We start from the raw sequence: 21703 nt of genomic DNA on the forward strand, positions 1-21703 counted from the left end.
TACTGTTGTCTATATCAGCTCGAGACCTGGCAATTCTCTTCTGACCTCTGACATCAACAAGGCATTTTCGCCCACAGAACTGCCGCTCACTGGATATTTTCTCTTTTTCTTCGGACCGTTCTCTGTTAACGTTTGTGTGTGAAAATCCCAGTAGATCAGCATTTTCTGAAATACTCAGACCAGCCCGTCTAGCACTAACAATCACGCCACGCCACAAGTCACTTAAATCACCTTTCTTCCCCATTCTGATGCTCAGTTTAAACTTCAGCAGTCTTGACCATGCATGCATGCCTAAATGCATTGAGTTTCTGCCATGTGATCTTAACAAGCAGTTAACATTGGCCGGTGAGTACAAGGCTATATTGTACTACATTAATGTCAACTCCACAAATTCTTCTTTTAAGAATAATTATAGGTCCCATAATAATTTAGTATATCCAAAAAAATGCTTTTATCTATCAAATAATTTTAGAAATCTCATTAGTCTAGTTCACAAGTACATTCTTTAGCTTACAGAACGACAAAAGCCTCTTTGGCTGCCACAGCTTTGGCAGAGCTTTCCTTTTTTGGCACAAAGGCATTTGACAAATTAGACCAAAAGTAAACACGATTATGTAAATGTATGACAAAATCAAATTACTTTTCCAAAAGCGCCTTTGTTTGGCTCGATTATTCTCCTACAATTCCCACACAGGGCCATTGTAAATTGGGTTCTGCACAATTTCTGGAGAGGTGTGCTTGGTAAGTAGATGTTTATTTTAAAACTGTAACACAAGAGACCTGCACAATATTTATTGACTTGCAAAGTCCCCGTAGACTTTCAAGTGTAGTTTCTGATGTAACAGACATAGAATTGAATGCTAATATTTTTAACATGTCTGACTCTAACAACTTGTCGATCCTCAGGTGTGGACCCTTGGACTGAATAACTGATTATAACTGCATAACGGATTTCAAAGCAGACGTCATGGCACAGGAGATATACGTTTTTCTGTTTTCCCTGACGGCTCTTGGTGTCCTTTACACTATGAACAATGTTCCAGCATTTCAAGAGTGAGTATTGTAATATGCAAGGTTAACAGAATCATATATTATACATTCTTATCAAAGGTTGCGTTTGAAATGTACATAGTGCGAATAATTGTAGTAACAACTTTGGTCACATTAAATGCATTTTGCCAAATTACATATTTTTATACATCATATTTAGATGTTTTACTATGGAGATCATAGATTATACTATAAGAATAATTTGTAGACTGGTGACATTTATTTAGCATTCTCATTGAAGATAATTACTCAAATGTGTATTTTTTGTCTTTCTTTCTTCCACTTGAGGGCAGTGAAAGGATATGTAATAGTAACTGATTTGTTCTAGACTCAAGCTACTGCCTTAATGATATAAAAAAAACAATAGCTTTATTATAGCCTCATAATAATAGTTTTTATTGCATAAATTATATCCTGACTGAAAAAGAATATTAAAATCACAACTTTACAACCATTTAAATGATCTAGGAGTTTCAAAAGCAGTACAGGCCAAGAAAATGATATGGTTGGCAAACGAAGACATTTTGTGTGCACATCTCTCTCCAGGCTGGTCTTAAAACATCACAAAAAGAAGCCTATTTAAATTTTAAACTAAAGTATGACTGCCTAAGATTGGAATTACAATTCGCAACATTTTCATTTGAAGTTTCTGCTATTCTTATATTCTACTGAAGGTCATCAAAACGATTCCGATATGCTGAATCATTCTTTTGAGTCAGCTGAACTGATTCAGTTGAACGGTTTAGGGTAGGCCTAATCAAATTATCCAACGATAAAAAACTGTAAAGGTCATGTAAATTCACTGCTATTTCACTGTATGCCATTTCTATACCGTTCATTAACAATGATAAATAACAACCACAGTCTCTGTTAGACTATTGTATTGACTCTCATATGTGGACAATAAGACGTGTTCTATGTCTGAATAGCTCCTCGTAGTACAGTAGCCTAAGTGTCTCAGTAAAGGCTGGACAGGGCGACTATCACATGCTCTCCCATCTCATTTAGTGCTCTGGGTGTTGGAGTAATTACAGTTCTTGCAGCCAAACCATTCATCTCTGCTCACTTGCTGAAGACAGGAAAGAGAATGGTCGAATACGTTAATTGGGGACAAGACATTGTGCAAAATTAATCAGAAGTACATTTTTTAAAGAATGCAAAGGTGGTTTCCTTGAAGATATAATACTTGATTAAACATTCAATACTTTTTTTATTAATATTATAATGATAATATAGTTAAAATAATATAAATATTCCAAATTCTAATAATAGAATTAAAGGGACTTTGGCTTTAACCAGGAGTCACGCACGCTCTCACTTTCCATATTCTCACGCAATGAAAAAAAACACATCGCGGAATAATGAGGACACGGACAATACACTGACAGACAATACAGAACAGGTTACTTTCTATATGATACAAAGTCTCAGCCTTCACATTTTGTAAGTATTATTACCTAATTCAAACAATAAAAATACCGTTTTTTGGCGCTCTTAATGTGGCGTGAGAGTTCACTGTAGCGCAGGCAGTTCAAGCTAAATGCGAGCGCCCTTCATTCGATCATCTCTCTACACTAGTAACAAAAAATAGCCTAAACATGAATTAACTTCAGAGGGTATGTTGAGGGTAAGGTATCATATCTTGTGTAATTACTCAATCAGGGTTGATAAAATAACCTTTAAACAATGTGTCATGGAGCTTTACCGTTTAGAAAACATATTATCATAACTGTCATGACAACGCTCAGAGAGATTGGCATGGCAATGGAAATGGCAATGTTAATGTATGTGGTCTTGGTGGAATAGATCTGCTACGCTGCTGCTACTGAGACTTGCTACTGCGAAAACATTCACAGACATTGCTGTGAGCATAAGACATGCTGCTGCTGCTGCTGCACATGTAACATACATGAACTAACCCCCATATCAGATCTATACAGGTGGAGCTGGGGAAGGTGGAGGGTTTCTAAAAGCGTGCTGCAAACTGCTACCAGCAACACTACCGGTATTTGAACGTTAAGCCGCAGCACATTGGCCGCTGATGCAACAGCAAGCAATCAGCTGTGTTATGTAGATAAGGACGTGATCTCTACAAAATTAGTTTAAGATATAGTTCACTCAAAAATGAAAATTCTGTCATCATTTACTCACCTTCAAGTTCTTCCAAACCTGTATGAGTTTTGTATTTTGTATTTTAACCTGTATTTTGAAGAATATGGGTAACCAAACAGTTGTGGGGCACGGTGGGCACCATTGACTTTCATAGTATGGAGAATAGTAATCACATGGAAGTCAATGGTGAAGTCAGTCATATTATAATACCTTTAATAGGTAATATTATAATTAACTTATAGTAATTATGTACCAACTGACAGGGTGTGTCCTTGTGTACAACATTAGATTTTTTCCCTTGAGAAAAATGAACATGTACTATATTAATGTACATCCAAACGAATAGATTAATTGAATCAACATCGAAACTGAATCGCAATTTCAATGCATCGAATTGTGATTTTTGTGTCAATTTCCCACTCTAAGTTGAACTCAAAAGTTGGCAGCCCTGGCTTTACCGATGTTCTCTTTCTCACCTTGCTTCTTTTTGATCCTGTCACTTTTTTGTCTCTTAATTTTCCTCTGACTTGCTATTTTTTCCTCTGTATTCCTTTTTAAAACACTTGTCTGTGTACGCCAATTTTACAGATGAGAAATCGCTAACATTTCGCCTCCTGAGAACTCATGTAAACTACTTCTTTATGTTCATTTTCACGCTCTCAACTTCCTCTGTCCATATATGACCGCGTTTACATTTTATTTGACTATTTACAGAGACTGTCAGTCACAGAAAGTCAATTTTGATTTCATTTTAACTCGTGTTTGTAATGTTTTGCATTTGCAGGCCAGTGGTTATTCTGGAAATCGGGGTGGCTGTTCTTGTGGCAGTGTTCTTCATGGTCTACCTTGCTACTCGCCACAATCCTCCTAAAGATCTTTTGTTCTATGGTATGCGCTCTGATTTGATCTGTTGACTCTTGAAATATGCCAAATGTACTCATTCCATATTTTATTTTGACCCTCAAAACAATAAACACATGTTGTTTGTTTATTTGATGATCAAAAAATACGATCATGACACCTTCCTGTTTCTGTAGTAGCAAGGTCATATAAATCCATACATACTTGTTTTGTTACTACATTGAAGGCAAGAGCAATTTAAACTCACCGTAGTAAATTTAGCCACGAATAACGTTTTTTCAAAAGGAGACACCTGAGTTAAATATCACATAAAAAAAAAAAAAAAGATTACCCGGCCACTCAAACTAAGAATGAAAATATTATTTAATTGTGTGTATATACACAATACATTTATAGTTTAATTTGTAAAAAAAAAACCAAATGAATAAACACAAACTCTGTTGTGCATTGCCAGTCTCCCTCTCATGGACACAATAGAAAAATGTCCGATTTTGCAATGTAATGCACAAAAGATAGCGGTGTTATCATGGATTAGTGACTGAGAGGTGACAATGTCTTCTGGCACATGTCATTCCACCTCTGTCGTGATGAAAGAGAAGATAATTCCACTATCGCACCTGTAATGCAAGTAAACTAAACCAAGACCCCTATGGATTTAAAGAGCTTGGGGGAGAAAAAGGAAAGCGAGAAAGACGGAGAGACACTCAATATCAGACTGTGAATCTGAGCTCGGCAGACAGCAATGCAACGCTTCTCTTCGAGCAGTCATATCTACGAAGCTGTCAGTCAGATACTCGTGAACGCTAGAAGAATGGAAGTGGACAATATCTAGTCTGGCAATCCAACCATGAAATTGGATACAAGAAAAGTATTTGTGTTACAATAACACACCTGTCTTTATTTTTACACCCTCGGTTTCCTTCACAATAAAGCAACAAATTCCATATTTCTGAGAGCTTCGCTCGGAAAAGAAGATTATTAAAGGAATAGTTAACTTAAACATGAAAATGCTTTGTTATTTAACCACATAATGTGCTTTTTGTCATTTTGCCTTTTTCTTATTTTATGAAAAAGAGCAATATGAACATTCCACTAAGCTTCTATTGTGTTCCACGGAAAATAAAAGTCATTCCTGCTAACAGGGAACATTCTCTGAACTTTCTGGCAAGATTCTTTCAAACAAATGTTCTACCCGTAACGTTAATAAGATGTTTGTTCAAAGTGATCTGAAGTTCTCAAAACAAAAACTTTATTTATTCATCGTTCATGAAACATATTTCCGTTTAACTTTTTTAAAATAGCTGCGTTCACGCCATGTCGTAATTACCGTAAATAAAGCTCTGTATGCTTTCGAATTGCTCTCACGGTATTTTGATGTCACACACCGATAGGTCTGCGCAGCGCCGCTTCAAGTCGAAAACACCTTAAATCTGCAGTGGTCAGGTGGTACAGCCGCCACGTGGTACCAAATTTTAAGCAATATAATCTGACTACTTTTTGATTACTTTTAACTTAACTCATTTATCACATTGGTTTGAATAGGATAATCTTGTACCATATTGATATAAAAATACAAAGAGAAAGAAATATATTCCATTTTTTGTTATCAACAACATGAAGTGCATTAAATATTACATTACGTCAGAGTTTCCCATACTGGGGTTCATGATGGAACTGCATGGGTTCGTGCGGTTAATGAAAAGCTAATAATAAAAAAAAAATCATAAAAATGTTAAAATAATAAAAAATAACTAGTCTGATTACGAGTATTTTAAAACGCAATATAATTGGAATCTAATTATGTAATTCAGGGTACTTGTAATCAGTTTGGTAGCTCTCAGAAAGTTTACACGTTGTAATTACAAGTTCTACAAGAACTCTTTTTACAGTTCAGAATCGTTACGGTAATTTATGACATATGCACCTAGAGTTACTACTTGCTTCAGAACGTTCAGAGAACATTAAAAAGTAACTTTCTTATATGTTTGCAAAATGGAATGTTCCCTTAACATTTATGCGACCAAGAAGATTTTAAAACATTTAAAAAAAACTGGATGTTTCGAACATTCAGTGAACATTCAAAAATAACGTTTTCATAACTTAATGGGGACGTAAGCAAAATATTCATAAGGCCCGTTCACATCAAGAACGATAACTATATTGATAACTATATTAGCGTCCACCCCATCGTTTATTCAAAGCATGCGCTGCAGTTTTGTCATCTGTCGAGCTCTTTAAAGCAGGATTCTGGATTCAGGATTCTGATTGGCTGTCATTGTTTTTACAGTATTGCTCAGTGCCGTTATCATTATAACTGTGGTGTGGATTGTGCTTTAGAATATATTTTTGTTTGGTGGGATATGGATTTGGAAGAACATGAGGTTGGGAACAACATGAGGTTGAAGTAAATGATGACAGAATTTTCATGTCTAGATGAAATATTCCTTTAAATCCAGTGTCTGAGATTTCAGTGGTGACATTTACAGTCATTATTTTTGCCTCTATGCTTGGGATTTTCTTTCTTCATGTCCCTTGCCACTCATTATTTGTCACCCAGATGCTTAGGAAATGCCACATGGGGTATTCTCTGTCTCCGCAAAGTTGCCCTTTTGGCACAGCTGCACTTTAAACCTGAAAAACCCCCAACAAATGATTCCAAAAATAAATTTCTTGTTCACACCTCGACTAGTAGATATCATTATCCTCTTCCATCTTGCCAGAAATCAATAGTCAGTAAGAGTGAAATCTTTTTAATAAAGAGAGCGAGAATAAAGGTAGGCTAGTTAACTCCTGATAGGGCAGTTAAGCGTTGCAACATCTTATTAGAGAGTTTCCCCCCCCAAAGCACATCACAGAAGGCTTAGAGTTAAGGACAAAAACATTTCAATTCAGCGATTCGAAAGTGCCAATGAAGCCGAGCTCAATCCCACTGGGGGAGATGCATTTTTTCTTATAAAGCCTGCCATTCAAATGTAAAAAAAGTGATTGAAAATTATCTTTGTTATAGTTAAGATCAGTTTGTTACTTTCTGAGAAAGAAAAGGTTCTATTATTACTTTTAAAATAAATATAAGCAGGTGATGGAAAAATGCTGAATGTCATGATTGACCAATCAGAATAGAGTATTCCAGAGAGCCGTAGTATTTACGGGTAGCCAAAGTTATAATTTCGTTGAGGACGGTAGACAAGTTCTACTTCCAGCTCTACACGTACATAGACTAAAATGTTGCAAGCAACCAAAAACCAATACATTTCTATACGTAACGTAAAGAACAGACGAGTATTTGTGTATACATAATGACTTTTTTGTTCAGTTTTTGCAGAGTTTTCCTTCACGTGTGTCATTGACCTCACGAGCGCTCTAGAATACGATGGCTTCGCCTCAGGATTCATGGAGTTCTACCAGAAAACGGTCAGTAGGCTATTGTGAGGAGAAAGCCAAGTTGATATCTAAACCTACCTGTCTGACAATGGTTTTGCTGGTTTTCCAGGGGGAGCCGTATCTTGGTACACCCTATGCTATCATGATGTGCTATTGGGATGGTGTAGTGCACTTCATCATCTACCTGATACTGGTACACCGCATGTCAAACAGGTTTGACATTTAATTCTTTAGAAATAAGGTGGTGACACTGGCAAGAACAAACATGACATGAAAGTAGGCCTACATGCAGTGATGTTTAAAAGGAGGTTGATATGTAAGCAATATTGGTACTCGAGGCTAGTGGCTTTTCGTGAATAAGTCACGGCTGAAAGGGGTGCAATGCAAGCACTCCACTTCGCGTTGTGCCTAACAACGCCCTTCAGCCGTGACTTATTCACGATACAGCACTAGCCTCGAGTACCTTATTGGTTTTATAAAACGGTTACCACACAATATTAAAGTCAAAAATATGCATTAGTGCAACTTTCATGAAGTGAAATCACTAAAAGCCTTCCTTCAGCTGGAAAAAATAGTCCCCGACCATAAACAGAAGCAGAAGTTACATTATTTCACCATTAGATGGGGGAAAAGACTTTATGAGTGAGTCAGTCAGGAGAGAAGAGTTTTATATTGAAAGGACAAACTTGTTGTGAACACAGAAAAGCATGACGCAACTGACAAATGACTAGTGTGTCAGGGCACGGGAAAACCCCTTAAAGGGGCATTCGGCAACTATTTATAAACTTAATAAAACCGCTTAGAAATCATTTGGATGGTTTAATAACCTTTTCTGGTGAGAATGGTGACTTTCCCCGCTCCCCCAAACGTTCCTAGGCGGAAAACCAACCTTGCAACATGGGGACTAACGTCCCGGTAAGTTCGAAATAGGAAGTCTTGTGAGAAGCAAGAACGAGCGAGAAACACAAACTGCTTTACGGCAATTCGACATAAACACACACGCCGCCCTCAATGTGTATGTTGACCCACCTCGGTAGACATAGCTCCACATGATAAAGTTGGCCGGCTCCGATAATATCAAATGCAGATGAGCAGCGGTGGAAAGGGGGAGGAGGGTGCCGCAAGTGAGTTTTTTTACGACATTGTTGTGAAATATACGCCTCACAGCTGTAGGGGGAGCTCGTTGAGAAAACATGCGACAACAAAAGTGAAAATCAGCGAAGAAATAGCTAGAGTTGCCGAGTGTCCCTTTAACTGTTAAAACGATGTAATGACGTTCAGGTTCAGTATTGTGAGGATGGAAGAAGACAAGGGTCGGTGTGATTGGGTCTTGTACACTTTATTTAGAAAAAGACAAAAAGGAAAGAAAGTTGCGCGGGGCGCCTTCACCATAGGTAAACTATAGCACTCTTCAGGGAAAATAAGCAGTCCTTTGGCAGGAATCAAAACTCAGTCCGTGTGTGTACAAGATCCAAGTCCTTCTCTCTCCTCGAACTCCTGTACCGCCCGGCTTTTATCTGGTCTCCCCACGCCAATCACTGCATTCAGAAACAGGTGTTCGTCATTTTGCACTTTACCTACTTTCTTACCGCTCAGCTCTGCCCCCGTTCTCCTGCTGCAGACCTCGCTGAACCACGACCCCCTCACTACAAACCCCCACCGCCCGATTCAGGCCGGGGAGCCATCCGGACTGCAACATCCCCCCCCTCCTCCTGGAAAGAAAGTCGGCCACAGCCATCTGTACACCCGGCCTGTGGACCACCTGAAATTTAAACGGTTGTAACGCTAGATACCAACGGGTGATCGGCGCGTTGGTATCCTTCATGCGTGGAGCCATTGCAGGGGAGCATGGTTCGAACAGAGGGTGAACTCCCGCCCCAAGAGATAGTAGCGGAGGGTGAGAACGGCCCACCTGATGGCCAGGCATTCCTTTTCAATGGTGCTGTACTGAGTCTCTCTCTTCGAAAGCTTACGACTAATGTACAGCACCGGCCGCTCCCCCCCCCCTCCATCACCTGGGACAGGACTGCGCCCAACCCCCTGTCCGATGCTTCAGTCTGCACAATAAAAGGGAGAGAAAAGTTAGGAGCCTGTAAAAGCGGCCCGCCACACAGAGCAGCCTTTATCTGGGTAAAGGCCTGCTGACACTGCTTCGTCCACTGGACGGTATCTGGTGCATCCTTTTTAGTTAGATCAGTCAGCGGGCTAGCGAGGTCCGAATAATTAGGCACAAACCTTCTATAATATCCCGCCAGCCCCAGGAACTGTCTAACCTCCTTTTTGGTCTTAGGTCTTGGGCAGGTCGCAACTGCTGCTGTCTTATCAATTTGGGGACACACCTGCCCATGACCCAAGTGGAAACCCAGATACCTGACTTCCACACGCCCAACTGCACACTTCTTTGGGTTGACCGTGAGCCCAGCCCCCCGCAGCGCTCCGAGGACAGCCCGCAAATGCTGCATATTACGCTGCCAGTCGTTACTATGATATCATCCAAGTAGGCAGCGGCATATGCAGCATGCGGCCGGAGAATTCTGTCCATCAGGGGCTGGAAGGTCGTCGGAGCCCAGAACAACCCAAAAGGAAGCGTGACAAATTGGTGCAATCCAAACGGCGTGGTGAAAGCTGTTTTTTCTTTGGACATTGGAGTTGAGGGGATCTGCCAATATCCATTCGTTAAATCCAGTGTTGAATAAAATCAAGCAGTACCCAGCCGGTCAAGTAGCTCATCAACCCAAGGCATTGGATTACGCGTCGAATTTCGACACGGCATTCACTTTGCGATAATCCACACAGAAGCGGATCGAGCCGTCAGTTTTAGGCACTAAAACTATCGGGCTCGCCCACTCACTATTGGATTCTTCTATTACCCCCATGTCCAGCATAGCCTCTAATTCCTCCTGAACCTCTTTCTTTTATGTTCAGGCAACCTGTATGGCCGGCTACGCACTACTACGCCCGGATCTATCTCAATGTGGTGCTGAATGAGATTCGTTCGACCAGGCAGAGGCGAAAACACGTCAGCAAATTCTGCTTGTAACTTATGAATATCAGTAATCTGGACCGGCGAGAGGTGGTCTCCTCCAAGTGCCAGAGCGAGAGATTGTGATTTTGAGCTCGTCTCTGGACCGAGATCCTCCTCCCCAATCATCACCGATGCCAGCATTACTGATTCCACCTCATTCCACTTTTTTAGAAGATTGAGGTGATAAATTTGACATGCCCCGTTCCTATCTGTTCGAATGACCTCATAATTGAGATATCCCACTCGCCGTGTAACCTCAAAGGGTCCTTGCCACTTTGCGAGTAATTTGGAACTGGACGTGGGAAGCAATACAAGTACTTTATCTCCCTGTGCAAATTCTCGTAACCTAGTCCCCCTGTTGTACAACCGACTTTGCGTGTCCTGGGCCTGTAACAAATTTTCCATAGAAAGCCGCCCCAAAGTGTGGAGTTTTGTTCTCAGGTCCATGACATATAGAATTTCGTTTTTGCTATTCGAAGGTCCGTCCTCCCAAGTTTCTCTAAGCACATCCAGCACCCCCGCGGGGCTGACGCCCATAGAGAAGCTCAAAGGGGGAAAACCCCGTGGAGGCTTGGGGGACCTCGCATACAGCGAACAAGAGGGGTTCTAGCCACTTATCCCAATTTTTGCCGTCTTCGTGAACGAACTTCCGAATCATGGATTTTAACGTGCTATTGAACCGTTCCACCAGTCCGTCCGTTTGTGGGTGATAGACGCTGGTGCGAATCGGTTTAATGCCCAATAATTCGTAAAGCTTGTGAATCGTACGTGACAGAAACGCCGTGCCTTGATCGGTGAGAATCTCTTTTGGGATTCCCACCCGGGAGATTAAATGAAACAGTTGTACTCGCCACGCTCTTCGCGGAAATAGTGCGAAGTGGCACTGCTTCTGGGTAACGCGTTGCATAATCCACTAGGACTAATGCAAAGCGATGCCCCCGTGCAGATCGCTCTAATGGCCCGATGAGGTCCATACCAATTCTCTCGAAGGGGACCTCCATCAAAGGAAGAGGGCACAAAGGTGCTTTTGGGTTGGCCGGCGGATTCACCAGTTGACATTCACGACAAGACGCCAAAGCCTGATACGTACCCCCATTTATGCTCACCGGAATTTGGTACTGTCCGCCTTAACCGGGGGCAGCCTGCGGTGTGTCGGGACCCTGACCAGCGTCCCCACCTCCATCACTGGACACGGGTAAATCAAATGACCAAGGTCCCCGCAACGCCTACAGGCCGGCCCAGACCTCCCCGCCGCTCCAGTGGCAGGAAGCGGGTCAAGTGGTTGGCGTGGGGAGAGCGCAAACGCCGGCGTTGGAACGCCGCTGGTCCGGGAGATAAACTTCCGCGGAGGCGCCCTCGGACCCTCACTGTGCTCTGTAGCGCTCCCAGACCTCCACCTCGGCACTGGTCGGGGTGTAGCACAGGTGGCCACCAGCTGGTCCTCCGCCAATTGGATGGCCTGGTCCAGCGACGTCGGGCAGTGGCACTGGACCCACTGCGCAGTCTTCTTGGGCAGCCTCGCCACGAACTGCTCCAGTACCACCTGATCGATCACTCCCTCGACGTCGCGACCTCCAGCCATCAGCCACTTGCGGCACTCGTCCCGGAGCTGTTGCGCGAAAACGAAGGGTCGGCCAGACTCCCCGAGTTCTAACGACCGGAATCGCTGTCTGCTTTCCTCAGGGGTCCGACCGACCCGCTGGAGGATGGCGCGCCTCAGGTCCTGATAGACCAGGAGGTTTTGGACTGGCAGTTGTTGTGCGGCGATCTGCGCCTCCCCGGACAACAGGGGAATCAGCCGCACTGGCCAGTCCGACAGGGGCCAGCCCCCAGCCTCGGCCGTCTTCTCGAACAAGTCAAGGAATGCCTCCGGGTCGTCATGAGGCCCCATTTTGTGTAGCGGTATGGAAATGGCCGAGGCAGCAGCTGGTGTTGAGGGGGCGGCCCGAGCCTCCCGGTCTATCCAGCTCCGGAACAGCTCGCGGTCCTCTCGTTGGGCCCTGAGGAGCATCTCGAACCTCCGTTCTTGCTCCTCTTTGACATCCAACAGGGCCCGATGTTGTTCCTGGTGGAGTCCCGCGAGCGCGTGGACGATGTCCTCAAGTGGCGACGGAGATGATCTGGCGGCGGCTCCTTCTTCCATCCCGGGTTTCGGCACCAGTGTAATGACGTTCAGGTTCAGTATTGTGAGGATGGAAGAAGACAAGGGTCGGTGTGACTGGGTCTTGTACACTTTATTTAGAAAAGGACAAAAAGGAAAGAAAGTTGCGCGGGGCGCCTTGACCATAGGTAAACTATAGCATTCTTCAGGGAAAATAAACAGTCCTTTAGCAGGAATCAGAACTCAGTCCGTGTGTGTACAAGATCCCAGTCCTTCTCTCTCCTCGAATTCCCGTACCGCCCCGGCTTCTATCCGGGTATCCCCGCGCCAATCACTGCAATCAGAAACAGGTGTTCATCATTTTGCACTTGACCTACTTTCTTACCGCTCGGCACCACCAACGTTCTCCTGCTGCAGACCTTGCTGAACCACGCCCCCCTCACTACAAAGGACAATACATTGCAGCGGACATTCAAACAGATTTTTTATTACGAATATAGGACTGACCTGAAGGAAAATGCTATCTACTGTAAATGCAGGTACATCTTATGAGTCTAAGGGCCTCCGTTGTCCTATAGGCATCAAAGCTCATTCCACGAGGGGCATGGCCTCGTCGGGGTAATGGTCAAGTGGAATACCAATTGAAGATATTTGTGCGGCGGCAGGCTGGATCTTACCATCCACATTTATGAGGTTTTGTAATATAGAAGTGCCCTCTTTGCAAGCGAGGGTTCTTTCTGTATGAATAAAGTGTTAAGCATATTTCACAATTATAAGGCCTGACGTCTGTCTGGTCCTGGATAAACATGAACTGCGGGTCTATATACCATATAAGAAGGAGAATGGCCCCTTATAAGGCCCATCCCTATTCTTTTGATATATAAGGCTCATTACTGATCTGGCCATATTAACTTTACTCTTCTATGAGCCTTGGGTGCTTGGCCCTAGGCTATAGTATGGGGCGAAGTTTTTAAGCATGCACAGCGTTTTGAAAGGGGTTCCCATAGCGTAAGCTAACTTGCGCAATACGAGAGACCCCTGAAAGGGAACGTCTCGGTTACTAACGTAACCTCGGTTCCCTGAGAAGCGTCCTGATTGGTTCGCACATCCTAGCCGACTCGCCATAGGTTCGTGCAGTTGCCGCAGCACAGCCTGTGAGCAAGCTAAGGCGCTCAGCTGTTTGTCTGCTGTACAGCTGCCCTGCGTTTAAAAAAAATTGCTTTAATATTCTCGAGAAAATGAGTTTTCCCATAGCGTAAGCTATCTTACGCAATACTCGTTCCCTACTCTCAGGGAAATGAGATTACGTTAGTAACCAAGAAGTTTTATTGTCTTAGGCATTGGTTTGTGAAATTGATTCAATAAAGGCAAAAAAGCGTGAAAAGAGGTTAGTATTCGATTATTTAAAATGATTCCTACTCGCAACACGTTCAAACTAAACAAACCATCCTTAACATGACATCATCATAATCATTACAGAAAACCTATCTTTGCTGTTACTGTGTTGTCGCAGTCCTTCGGTGGGAATGTAAATAAATTCTGTACCCAGCCATTGGTGAAATGTCCGTGGGCTTCAAGAGATTTATAGTTTTTAAATTGTTCACTGGTATATGCGCTTATACCATAAACAAGATACAGTAGTTGACAATGTCCAAGTAATGAGGATGGAGAAAGCAGTATGGGGTCAGCACTCCTAATTACTGCAGTCAGCTCATATATGGATCTATGTTCTGAATGGATGACAATTTCTCCAAATAACGGTACCTGACATCTTTATTGAGTTTATTGCGGTACGGTATTTTCTCAGTTTTTTTTGTGCTTCTCCAGTTTTGCTCTCTCTTCAATGCTCACAGTCAGCAGCGATACCGCAAAAATGGTGCCGCGGTGACGTCACACACAACAAACCCACGTGTCTGACAAAGACCGATGAGAACAAACATATGTTTACGTTGCTAAAAGTGGTTGCTAGCGGACACACACACACACACACACACACACACACACACACACACACACACACACACACACACACACACACACACACACACACACACACACACACACACACACACACACACACACACACACACGGTGTTGTGTAGTGATACATAGAACTGTAGGGTGAAGCGGTCATAGCCATGTTTTATCGTGAATAAAACACAGCTATTGACTAATCAGAATCAAGGACTGGAACTAACCGTTTTATAAACCTAAATGAATGTGTCCTATTGCCCCAGACAACAATATCGCACTTTGGGGCTTTTTTGGGCTGGATCACTGTGCGGCAACATGATTGTGTTTGTACCTGGAATCGTAGTTGGTGAGTCAAAATAAATAAAAGATCAAATATTCATGCTAAGCATTATATAAGATGGTTCTCAAGTACATTTTATATGCAGGTAAATATGGCTCAGAGATCCGCCCTGCCTTCTGGCTCAACATTCCTTTTCTGTTGGTGCCCATATGGGGAGCAGTGTCCCTGTTCTCCAGGCCAAGGGATATGCCTCTTGTGGGTGCATCCAAGGTGAAGAACCAGACACCGCGGACCTTGGTCAATAGTTAATATTTTCCTCACAGAATCTGTATCATTTGAACAATAGTGCTTGTATCTCTCAGGCTGAACGTGAGCAGAAAAAAGCCTTAATATGGCGCCCCCTGGACCTGCTCTTTGTGGTTTATCTAGTGGCTGCCATGGGATTCACTGTCTTTAGAGGACTGGTAAGTTGATGGTAATCATACGCTCTGTATGTTCTATAATTCAGTCAAAATCTGTTGGGACAAAGAAACTCCTATCTCTATCCATACAGGCAGTTCTTGATTGCCCATTGGAAATCCTCAACAGATATGTCACAGAATATGAACCTTATCTGAAGGATCCTGTGGGCTTCCCCAAAGTTATGGTGAGCACATATTCACATATTCTGAAAGAAATCACATTCAAGCAGATCTGCTTAAGGCAACCCTGAAGCATACTTTGCTTCGTAATACCCTAAGCTTTATAGCATTAAGCAAATAACTGTACGGTACCTTCTAGAAAGGTATTACTCATCATTAGAACTCAGTAAGGTGGGTGGCTTATTGTCACCTTAGGTAGTCCAAGAATATCCCTCCTGCCTCAACCAACCACATAGGTATCGTGGATATGTTTTTGTTTAGATTGGGGTTTTAGCTCGGTCAGTAGGTTATCAAAAGTCCTTGTTCTAGCTGGAGCCGAAGCACAATGGTGGCCCATCGATCAGGCAGGAGATGTGCTGTGAGAACTTGATAAGCTAATCCCACCCATGAGTCCTGGCTGAGCCCCTCCATCAACTCAAACAAGGAGACGTGTCGGAGAGAGTGTGACATGCGTAGTAATGTGTTTGATAAGGAAGGAAGGGACACCAACACGCATGTTTGTTCAGGGGACAGAGACCTGCTTCGATCGCATAATACCTGTGCTCTCAGGGATGGAAGAGTGTTGGTGAGAATATTTATATATATTGGGCATGGTAAATTCCTCTTACTGTTATTTCCACTCAAATTGATCCAACTCATAAAGGAAGACAATTTAATTAAAATGCTTACTTTATTATATAAAATAATAATATATATTATTTTTGGTAATATATTATTACTATTATTATTATTAATAATAACAATAAAACAATATATATATATATATATATATATATATATATATATATATATATACAAGTTATGTTCCAAATTTTAACTTGATATCTCAAAAAATAAGATTTTGTTTGGGTATTAAAAATTTCCATTAATTTCTAAATAAATTCTTACTTTATATTTATTTTAAGTTATAGATAAATCATTATTTTAATTACATATATTTATTTTATTAGCTTACATTAAAAATATAAATATAAAGTAAGCACTACAAATAAAACTATATGTACATATTTTATATTTATTATTATATTTTATTTTCTTAATATAATGTATTATAAATTAATATCTAAACTATAAATATAGCAACTTAATATAATCAAGCAATTTGTTGTTTATTTATATACAGAAAATAAAGTGCTTATTTTATGTTTATATATATATATATTTTTATATATATATACAACTTAAATGCCTTAAAAAGTTTATTCATAACTTAATGTAAATAAAAAATTAGCACCTTTTATTTATATATTTGTTATAAATAAGCATGTTTGAGAAAACATTTTTGGTCCAAGTCCCTATTTAAAATCAAGCAATAAAAATAAATTCTATATGTATCTAGATTCCATGACTTTCACAGCTTGTTGTAACTCCAATGAAAGTCACCACTTGCTATGCAACACAAACAGGCTTTGTTTAGGGTCTAATCGTGGGTAATGCTTCCATGTTTGTGTTTTTAAGCCTCAATAAGTATGAATGATGGTGTGAACTCAATGCAGTCGGGCTGATCTGTATTCAGCGAGAGTGCATTGCTGCGGCAGCGCTGGTGCCCTTGGGAATTGAGCTGGACCGCATTAATTTGCCATCAAAGCACTGGCGTGTAGAGGCAAGGCATGTAGTGTTGACACTCAGACTAAAATAATACTTGTTGCATGTCTTTTCTGTTCCAGATGTTGCTGCTCCTATTCCATGCGCTCCCTATGCTAGGTTCATTTGCATACGGGCTGTGCACACCTGGCTGCACTTGGATGCTCGATTGGACGGTATATTTAGCAGGTGCCATTTTACAGGTAAGATTAGGAAAACGTCACCAATATTGGGCCAAATCTGTAAGGAGAAAGCAAGAAAACATCTGCAAGAAATTGTAGTTTATCTAACATCTGAGGTATACTTCCTCCATAGTTACTGGCTGAATCTAGAGATTTTCATCTACTGTATGCTGATGTTATAGAAAGGGACTATCAAACAGAACCACGATCAAAGGCCTGGTCTGAACAAGCTCATCCAGCACCCCTTTAACCCCAGTATGAGGTCTGAGCAGTGAGCATTCCTAATCAAAGACCTCCATAGAACAGGACTCTAGGAGTTTCACTGTAGATCTCCAGCTCTACATACTAATGAACGCCTCCTCAGAGCTGAGAGGATGTCATTGCCGTCTATTCATCTACTTACCCATAGGCAGAAGCTTCTAAAAAATACATGGCAAGGTCCTGGATGAGTTCCTATCATTACACTTTACAAAAGTGCAATACAAAAATAGATTCTAGCATTTCTAGTTTGTATGGATTTGTGTTGCTATACAGTTGCTAAGGTGTTCACAAAAAACTTCTTCAAAAGTTTCTTAAAATAATTCTAAGTTTGTAAGAATGTTCCCAGTTTTTTCTTAAATATAAATTCTGTTCTTTAACTTTAAAAGTTTTTTTTTACGATTGTTTTTAAGAAAATCTTTTTCAGGAACTCAAATTCTTCTCAAGTTTTCTCTTTAAAACAATCTTAAGAAAAAAATCTAAGAATACTTTTAAGAAATGCTTTTGGGAATACTTTTAATAAAATAGCAGACAAATTTCATTCTTAAGATTGCTCTGTGAATCCGACCCCTGGGGTGTGTTTCCCTAAAGCATCAATAGTCAACTATTGTCACAAATTTCCTCATTACTAGCATGGTTAAATGATTCAGCATTTCCTGAAACCATAGTTCCATCGAAAATTCGCAAACAGCTTTGCAAACTTTACGTGGTTGGAACTACAGCTAGAAAATAGATTATTGTTAGTATGACGTGGACTTCCATAGTATTATTCAATAGCACCTAGGAAGGTGAACTGAATAAAGTGGACGGTGAGTGTCTATATATATATATATATATATATATATATATATATATATATACACACTCACCGTCCACTTTATTCAGTTCACCTTCCTAGTATAAGGTTGGACCACTTTTGCCTTCAGAACTGGCGCTTAATTCTTCATGACATAGATTCAACAAGGTGCTGAAAACATTCCTTATGCAAATGTCCCATTCCATACATCACAAAAATACGTTATTGTTTTGAGATGTGGTGACTGTGGAGGCCATTTGAGTGTTATCCTATTGATGTAGCCATCAGAAGATGATATCCCACTGGAAGTAACCATCAGAAGATGATACACTGACTGTGGTCATAAAGGGATGGAGATTGTAAGTAACAATACTCAAAGTGTGCCAAGAAAATATCTTTACACCACCAGCAGCAGCCTGAATCGTTGATAAATGATGGGATGGATTCATCCTTTCATGTTGTTTACACCAAATTCTGACTCTACCATGATACCATCTGAGTGTCGCAGCAGAAATTGAGACTCATCAGACCAGGCAACCTTTTTCCAATCTTCTATTGTCCAATTTAGGTGAATTGTTGCCTCAGTTTTCTGTTCTTATCTGTCAGGAGTGTCACTAGTGGGGTCTTCTGCGACCTGTTGAGTGTTCAGAGATGCTCTTCTGCAAACCTTGGTTGTAACGAGTGGTAATTTGAGTTACTGTTGTTTTTCTGTCAGCTCGAACCAGTGTGGCCATTCTCCCTCTCACCTTTGACATCAACAAGCCATTTTCACACACAGAACTACTGCTCACTGGATATTTTCTCTATTTCGGGCCATTCTCTGTAAACCCTAGAGATGGTTATGTTGACCATGTCTACATGCCTAAATGCATTGAGTTGCTGCCATGTGATTGGCTCATTAGATATTTGTTAACGAGCGTTCTCAAACTATTTCGGTCATTCCCCACTTTGGACAAGGGGGAATTTTCAAGCCCCACCTGCCCCCATCGCCACAACAAAAATGCTAATGAAATACGCAACAAGCTTAAAATGTTCCAATTTATTGAAGTAACAAGTAGTATCAGTATAGTAACAAGTTGTATATAAATACAAACTAACTATCTACATCAAATAACAGCAAGTTCAAAAATAAAGAAAATAAAAGTGCAGTTGTGTCAAAATTTGTATCAAGTTCAAAAATAGAAAAGAAATAAAAGTGCCACTCATCATACCATCAGCACCCCCTGGTTGGGGGCTGTGGACTGACATAATATTGTTAAAAACGTGAAATAAAAAATATTACACATGTATATTACACATATTAAAATAAAGTTTTTTTCTAGTCGACTAGTAGTTGTTCATTTAAGCCATTATTGGACAAATCGCCCCTTTATATTGATTTAATTACTTAAATAGGCTATACAGGATAATGAGCGTTATATTGGCGCACTCAAGCGCACGCATAAAGCTTGCCACAAAGAACCGGCAAAAGTAATGATTATGAATGTGTAAAAAATAGCAAGAAGACATTTAATTGTTTATTAATAAACTGGTGTTTTCTGTGGCACTGCAGAGATGAAGTTGACGATGCGGACTCGCCATCAATGAATAAAGATATAAAGGCATAAAAAGGAAAATTTCCTCCCGTTTGGCGCACCCCACCTGTCCCGTCTCTATTCCCCACCAGTGGGGCGCGCCCCACACTTTGAGAACCGCTGACTTAGAGTATGATATAAAATGAGATCCGCAATGAATCGAACATCAAATAAAGCAAAATGAAGGAAACAAAAATAATTAATATGGTTTTGGGAAACAGTTGTGAGTAGTTAATTAATTTATCCAAAGATGCATAATACTTTGGTGGTTTGGCAACGAGTATGTCTTCCGAGAAATGCACCACTGGGTCAGAGGCCAAGTTTCTATAATATACAAGCTCAGGTCCATCCTTCAATTTAATGGATTTTTTCACCTATTTGTTCATCTACCAGGTGAGAATTGTTTTTATCCCTAACCCATAAAAAATAACATCTTGTGTTTCTGTTCACCGCAGTGCCAGTGGTCTCATATCGGAGCATCTCTGCACCCACGCACTGCAGAAATGTACAGGATTCCCACCACGGCCCTGGTGCCAGTCCTCCTCCTCAACCTGCTGTATGCAGTCGGTCCTGTTCTGCTCGCCCTGCGCTGCAAACGCGAGCCGGACTACTTCCTTTCCATCACACCCTCGGGCCAAACTAACAATGAGAAGAAGTCAAGTTAAACCCACTGAGAAAACATCAACTTTAAAGGGATAGGTCACACAAATATTGAAGTTCTGTCATCATTTACTCACATAGTTGAACTATTACTTTAAAAAACGTACACGTCAAAACAGATTATTCTCTTCTCTGTTATAAAAATCTGATGTTTTTCTTTATCCCAGTGGATTTTCCCAGTTCTGTCTTTCTGTTCCACTTCCACACAAATATAATTACTTCTTTCTTGAATAATTGGCTGGTCTCTGTAATAAACAATTATCCTACAAACCATCCTTCATCTGGATACGTTGTATGTACATGATTATGTCAACAGGGTTGAGTTCTACAACTACTAACCTTAAAAGCAACCCTTGCTCAGCAGCTTTTTCATGCTGATAAGGAGCAATGCACAACATTTCTGCTTGCACACACAAACAGCACTGAGATCCAATCAGTTCCAGTGGAATTAGAACAGAAGTCTGTCAAGCTACACAAGAGAGACTAACCTAGCCGATCATTTCAATGTTGACATAGTGGAGGTCTTAATGTAATGTATAACATACAGTATTCTAGTATATTTTGGGGAGACTCCAGTGAATATTTCTAAAGTTTGGGTCATTTTTGAAAGTCAATTTCTGTGTAGACATATACATTAAACTCTTGGCTATAAAAATGAATAAACACTTTTAGCCTACTATTGCCCAGGAAAACAAGATACAGTTCATTGAAAATATATATGCAAGTCATACTGGAACCTGCCACAGTAAAACACTGTCAAATATATAACATACAAAAACAGCCCCCCTAAATACCTGTCATTGCTTCAAATATAATCACCCATAATAATGACGTTTAAATAAAGAAGTTGAGCTATCAGTGGCATCACTAGCATGTTACACATAGCCTAATACTGTAGCCTAGTCTGTAACGTAATCAATTAGGCCTACAATTTTTAAAAAAATTAAATAGACACATATAAATAGTGCATTACTTCAGTTCTGCAATATGGACCCTGCAGACGGTTACCGAGTGCTAAAATAAACATTATCATTTTAACTTTTCGAACAGGGAAAAAAAACCTTGGAGAATGCGGGCATCGATCCCGCTACCTCTCGCATGCTAAGCGAGCGCTCTACCATCTGAGCTAATTCCCCTTCCGGTTTCATTTGATGTTGTTCAAAGTACTTACCATCTCATAACATCTCTCAAACCTATACACTTGTCTAAAACGAAAATTAGTAA

The 21703-nt window shown here is 40.8% G+C and overlaps 1 protein-coding gene and 1 non-coding gene across 4 annotated transcripts; one reads left to right on the forward strand and one right to left on the reverse strand.

Annotated features, from left to right (window-relative positions):
- Positions 1-687: 687 nt before the first annotated feature.
- Positions 688-20710, forward strand: tm6sf2b (transmembrane 6 superfamily member 2b). Of its 3 annotated transcripts, XM_077226537.1 has the most exons (11): positions 688-741; positions 907-1053; positions 3947-4050; positions 7337-7434; positions 7514-7617; positions 14768-14850; positions 14930-15054; positions 15147-15248; positions 15338-15430; positions 17093-17212; positions 20275-20710. In XM_077226537.1, the coding sequence occupies exons 2-11, from the start codon at positions 968-970 to the stop codon at positions 20482-20484; spliced, it is 1125 nt and encodes a 374-aa protein (XP_077082652.1). In that variant the 5' UTR covers positions 688-741; positions 907-967; the 3' UTR covers positions 20485-20710. The 3 variants fall into 3 exon arrangements, with proteins under 3 accessions (XP_077082652.1, XP_077082654.1, XP_077082655.1); XM_077226539.1 differs by lacking the exons at positions 688-741; positions 907-1053 and adding an exon at positions 2413-2493; XM_077226540.1 differs by lacking the exons at positions 688-741; positions 907-1053 and adding an exon at positions 2941-3055.
- Positions 20711-21542: 832 nt separating this feature from the next.
- Positions 21543-21615, reverse strand: trnaa-agc (transfer RNA alanine (anticodon AGC)). The gene has a single exon. It is a non-coding gene; the product is annotated as a tRNA-Ala (tRNA).
- Between the last annotated feature and the right edge of the window lie 88 nt (positions 21616-21703).

Source organism: Siphateles boraxobius, unplaced genomic scaffold (assembly GCF_051911475.1).
Source record: "Siphateles boraxobius isolate OS27281-9 unplaced genomic scaffold, OSU_SipBor_1 13, whole genome shotgun sequence".
NCBI lineage: Eukaryota > Metazoa > Chordata > Actinopteri > Cypriniformes > Leuciscidae > Siphateles > Siphateles boraxobius.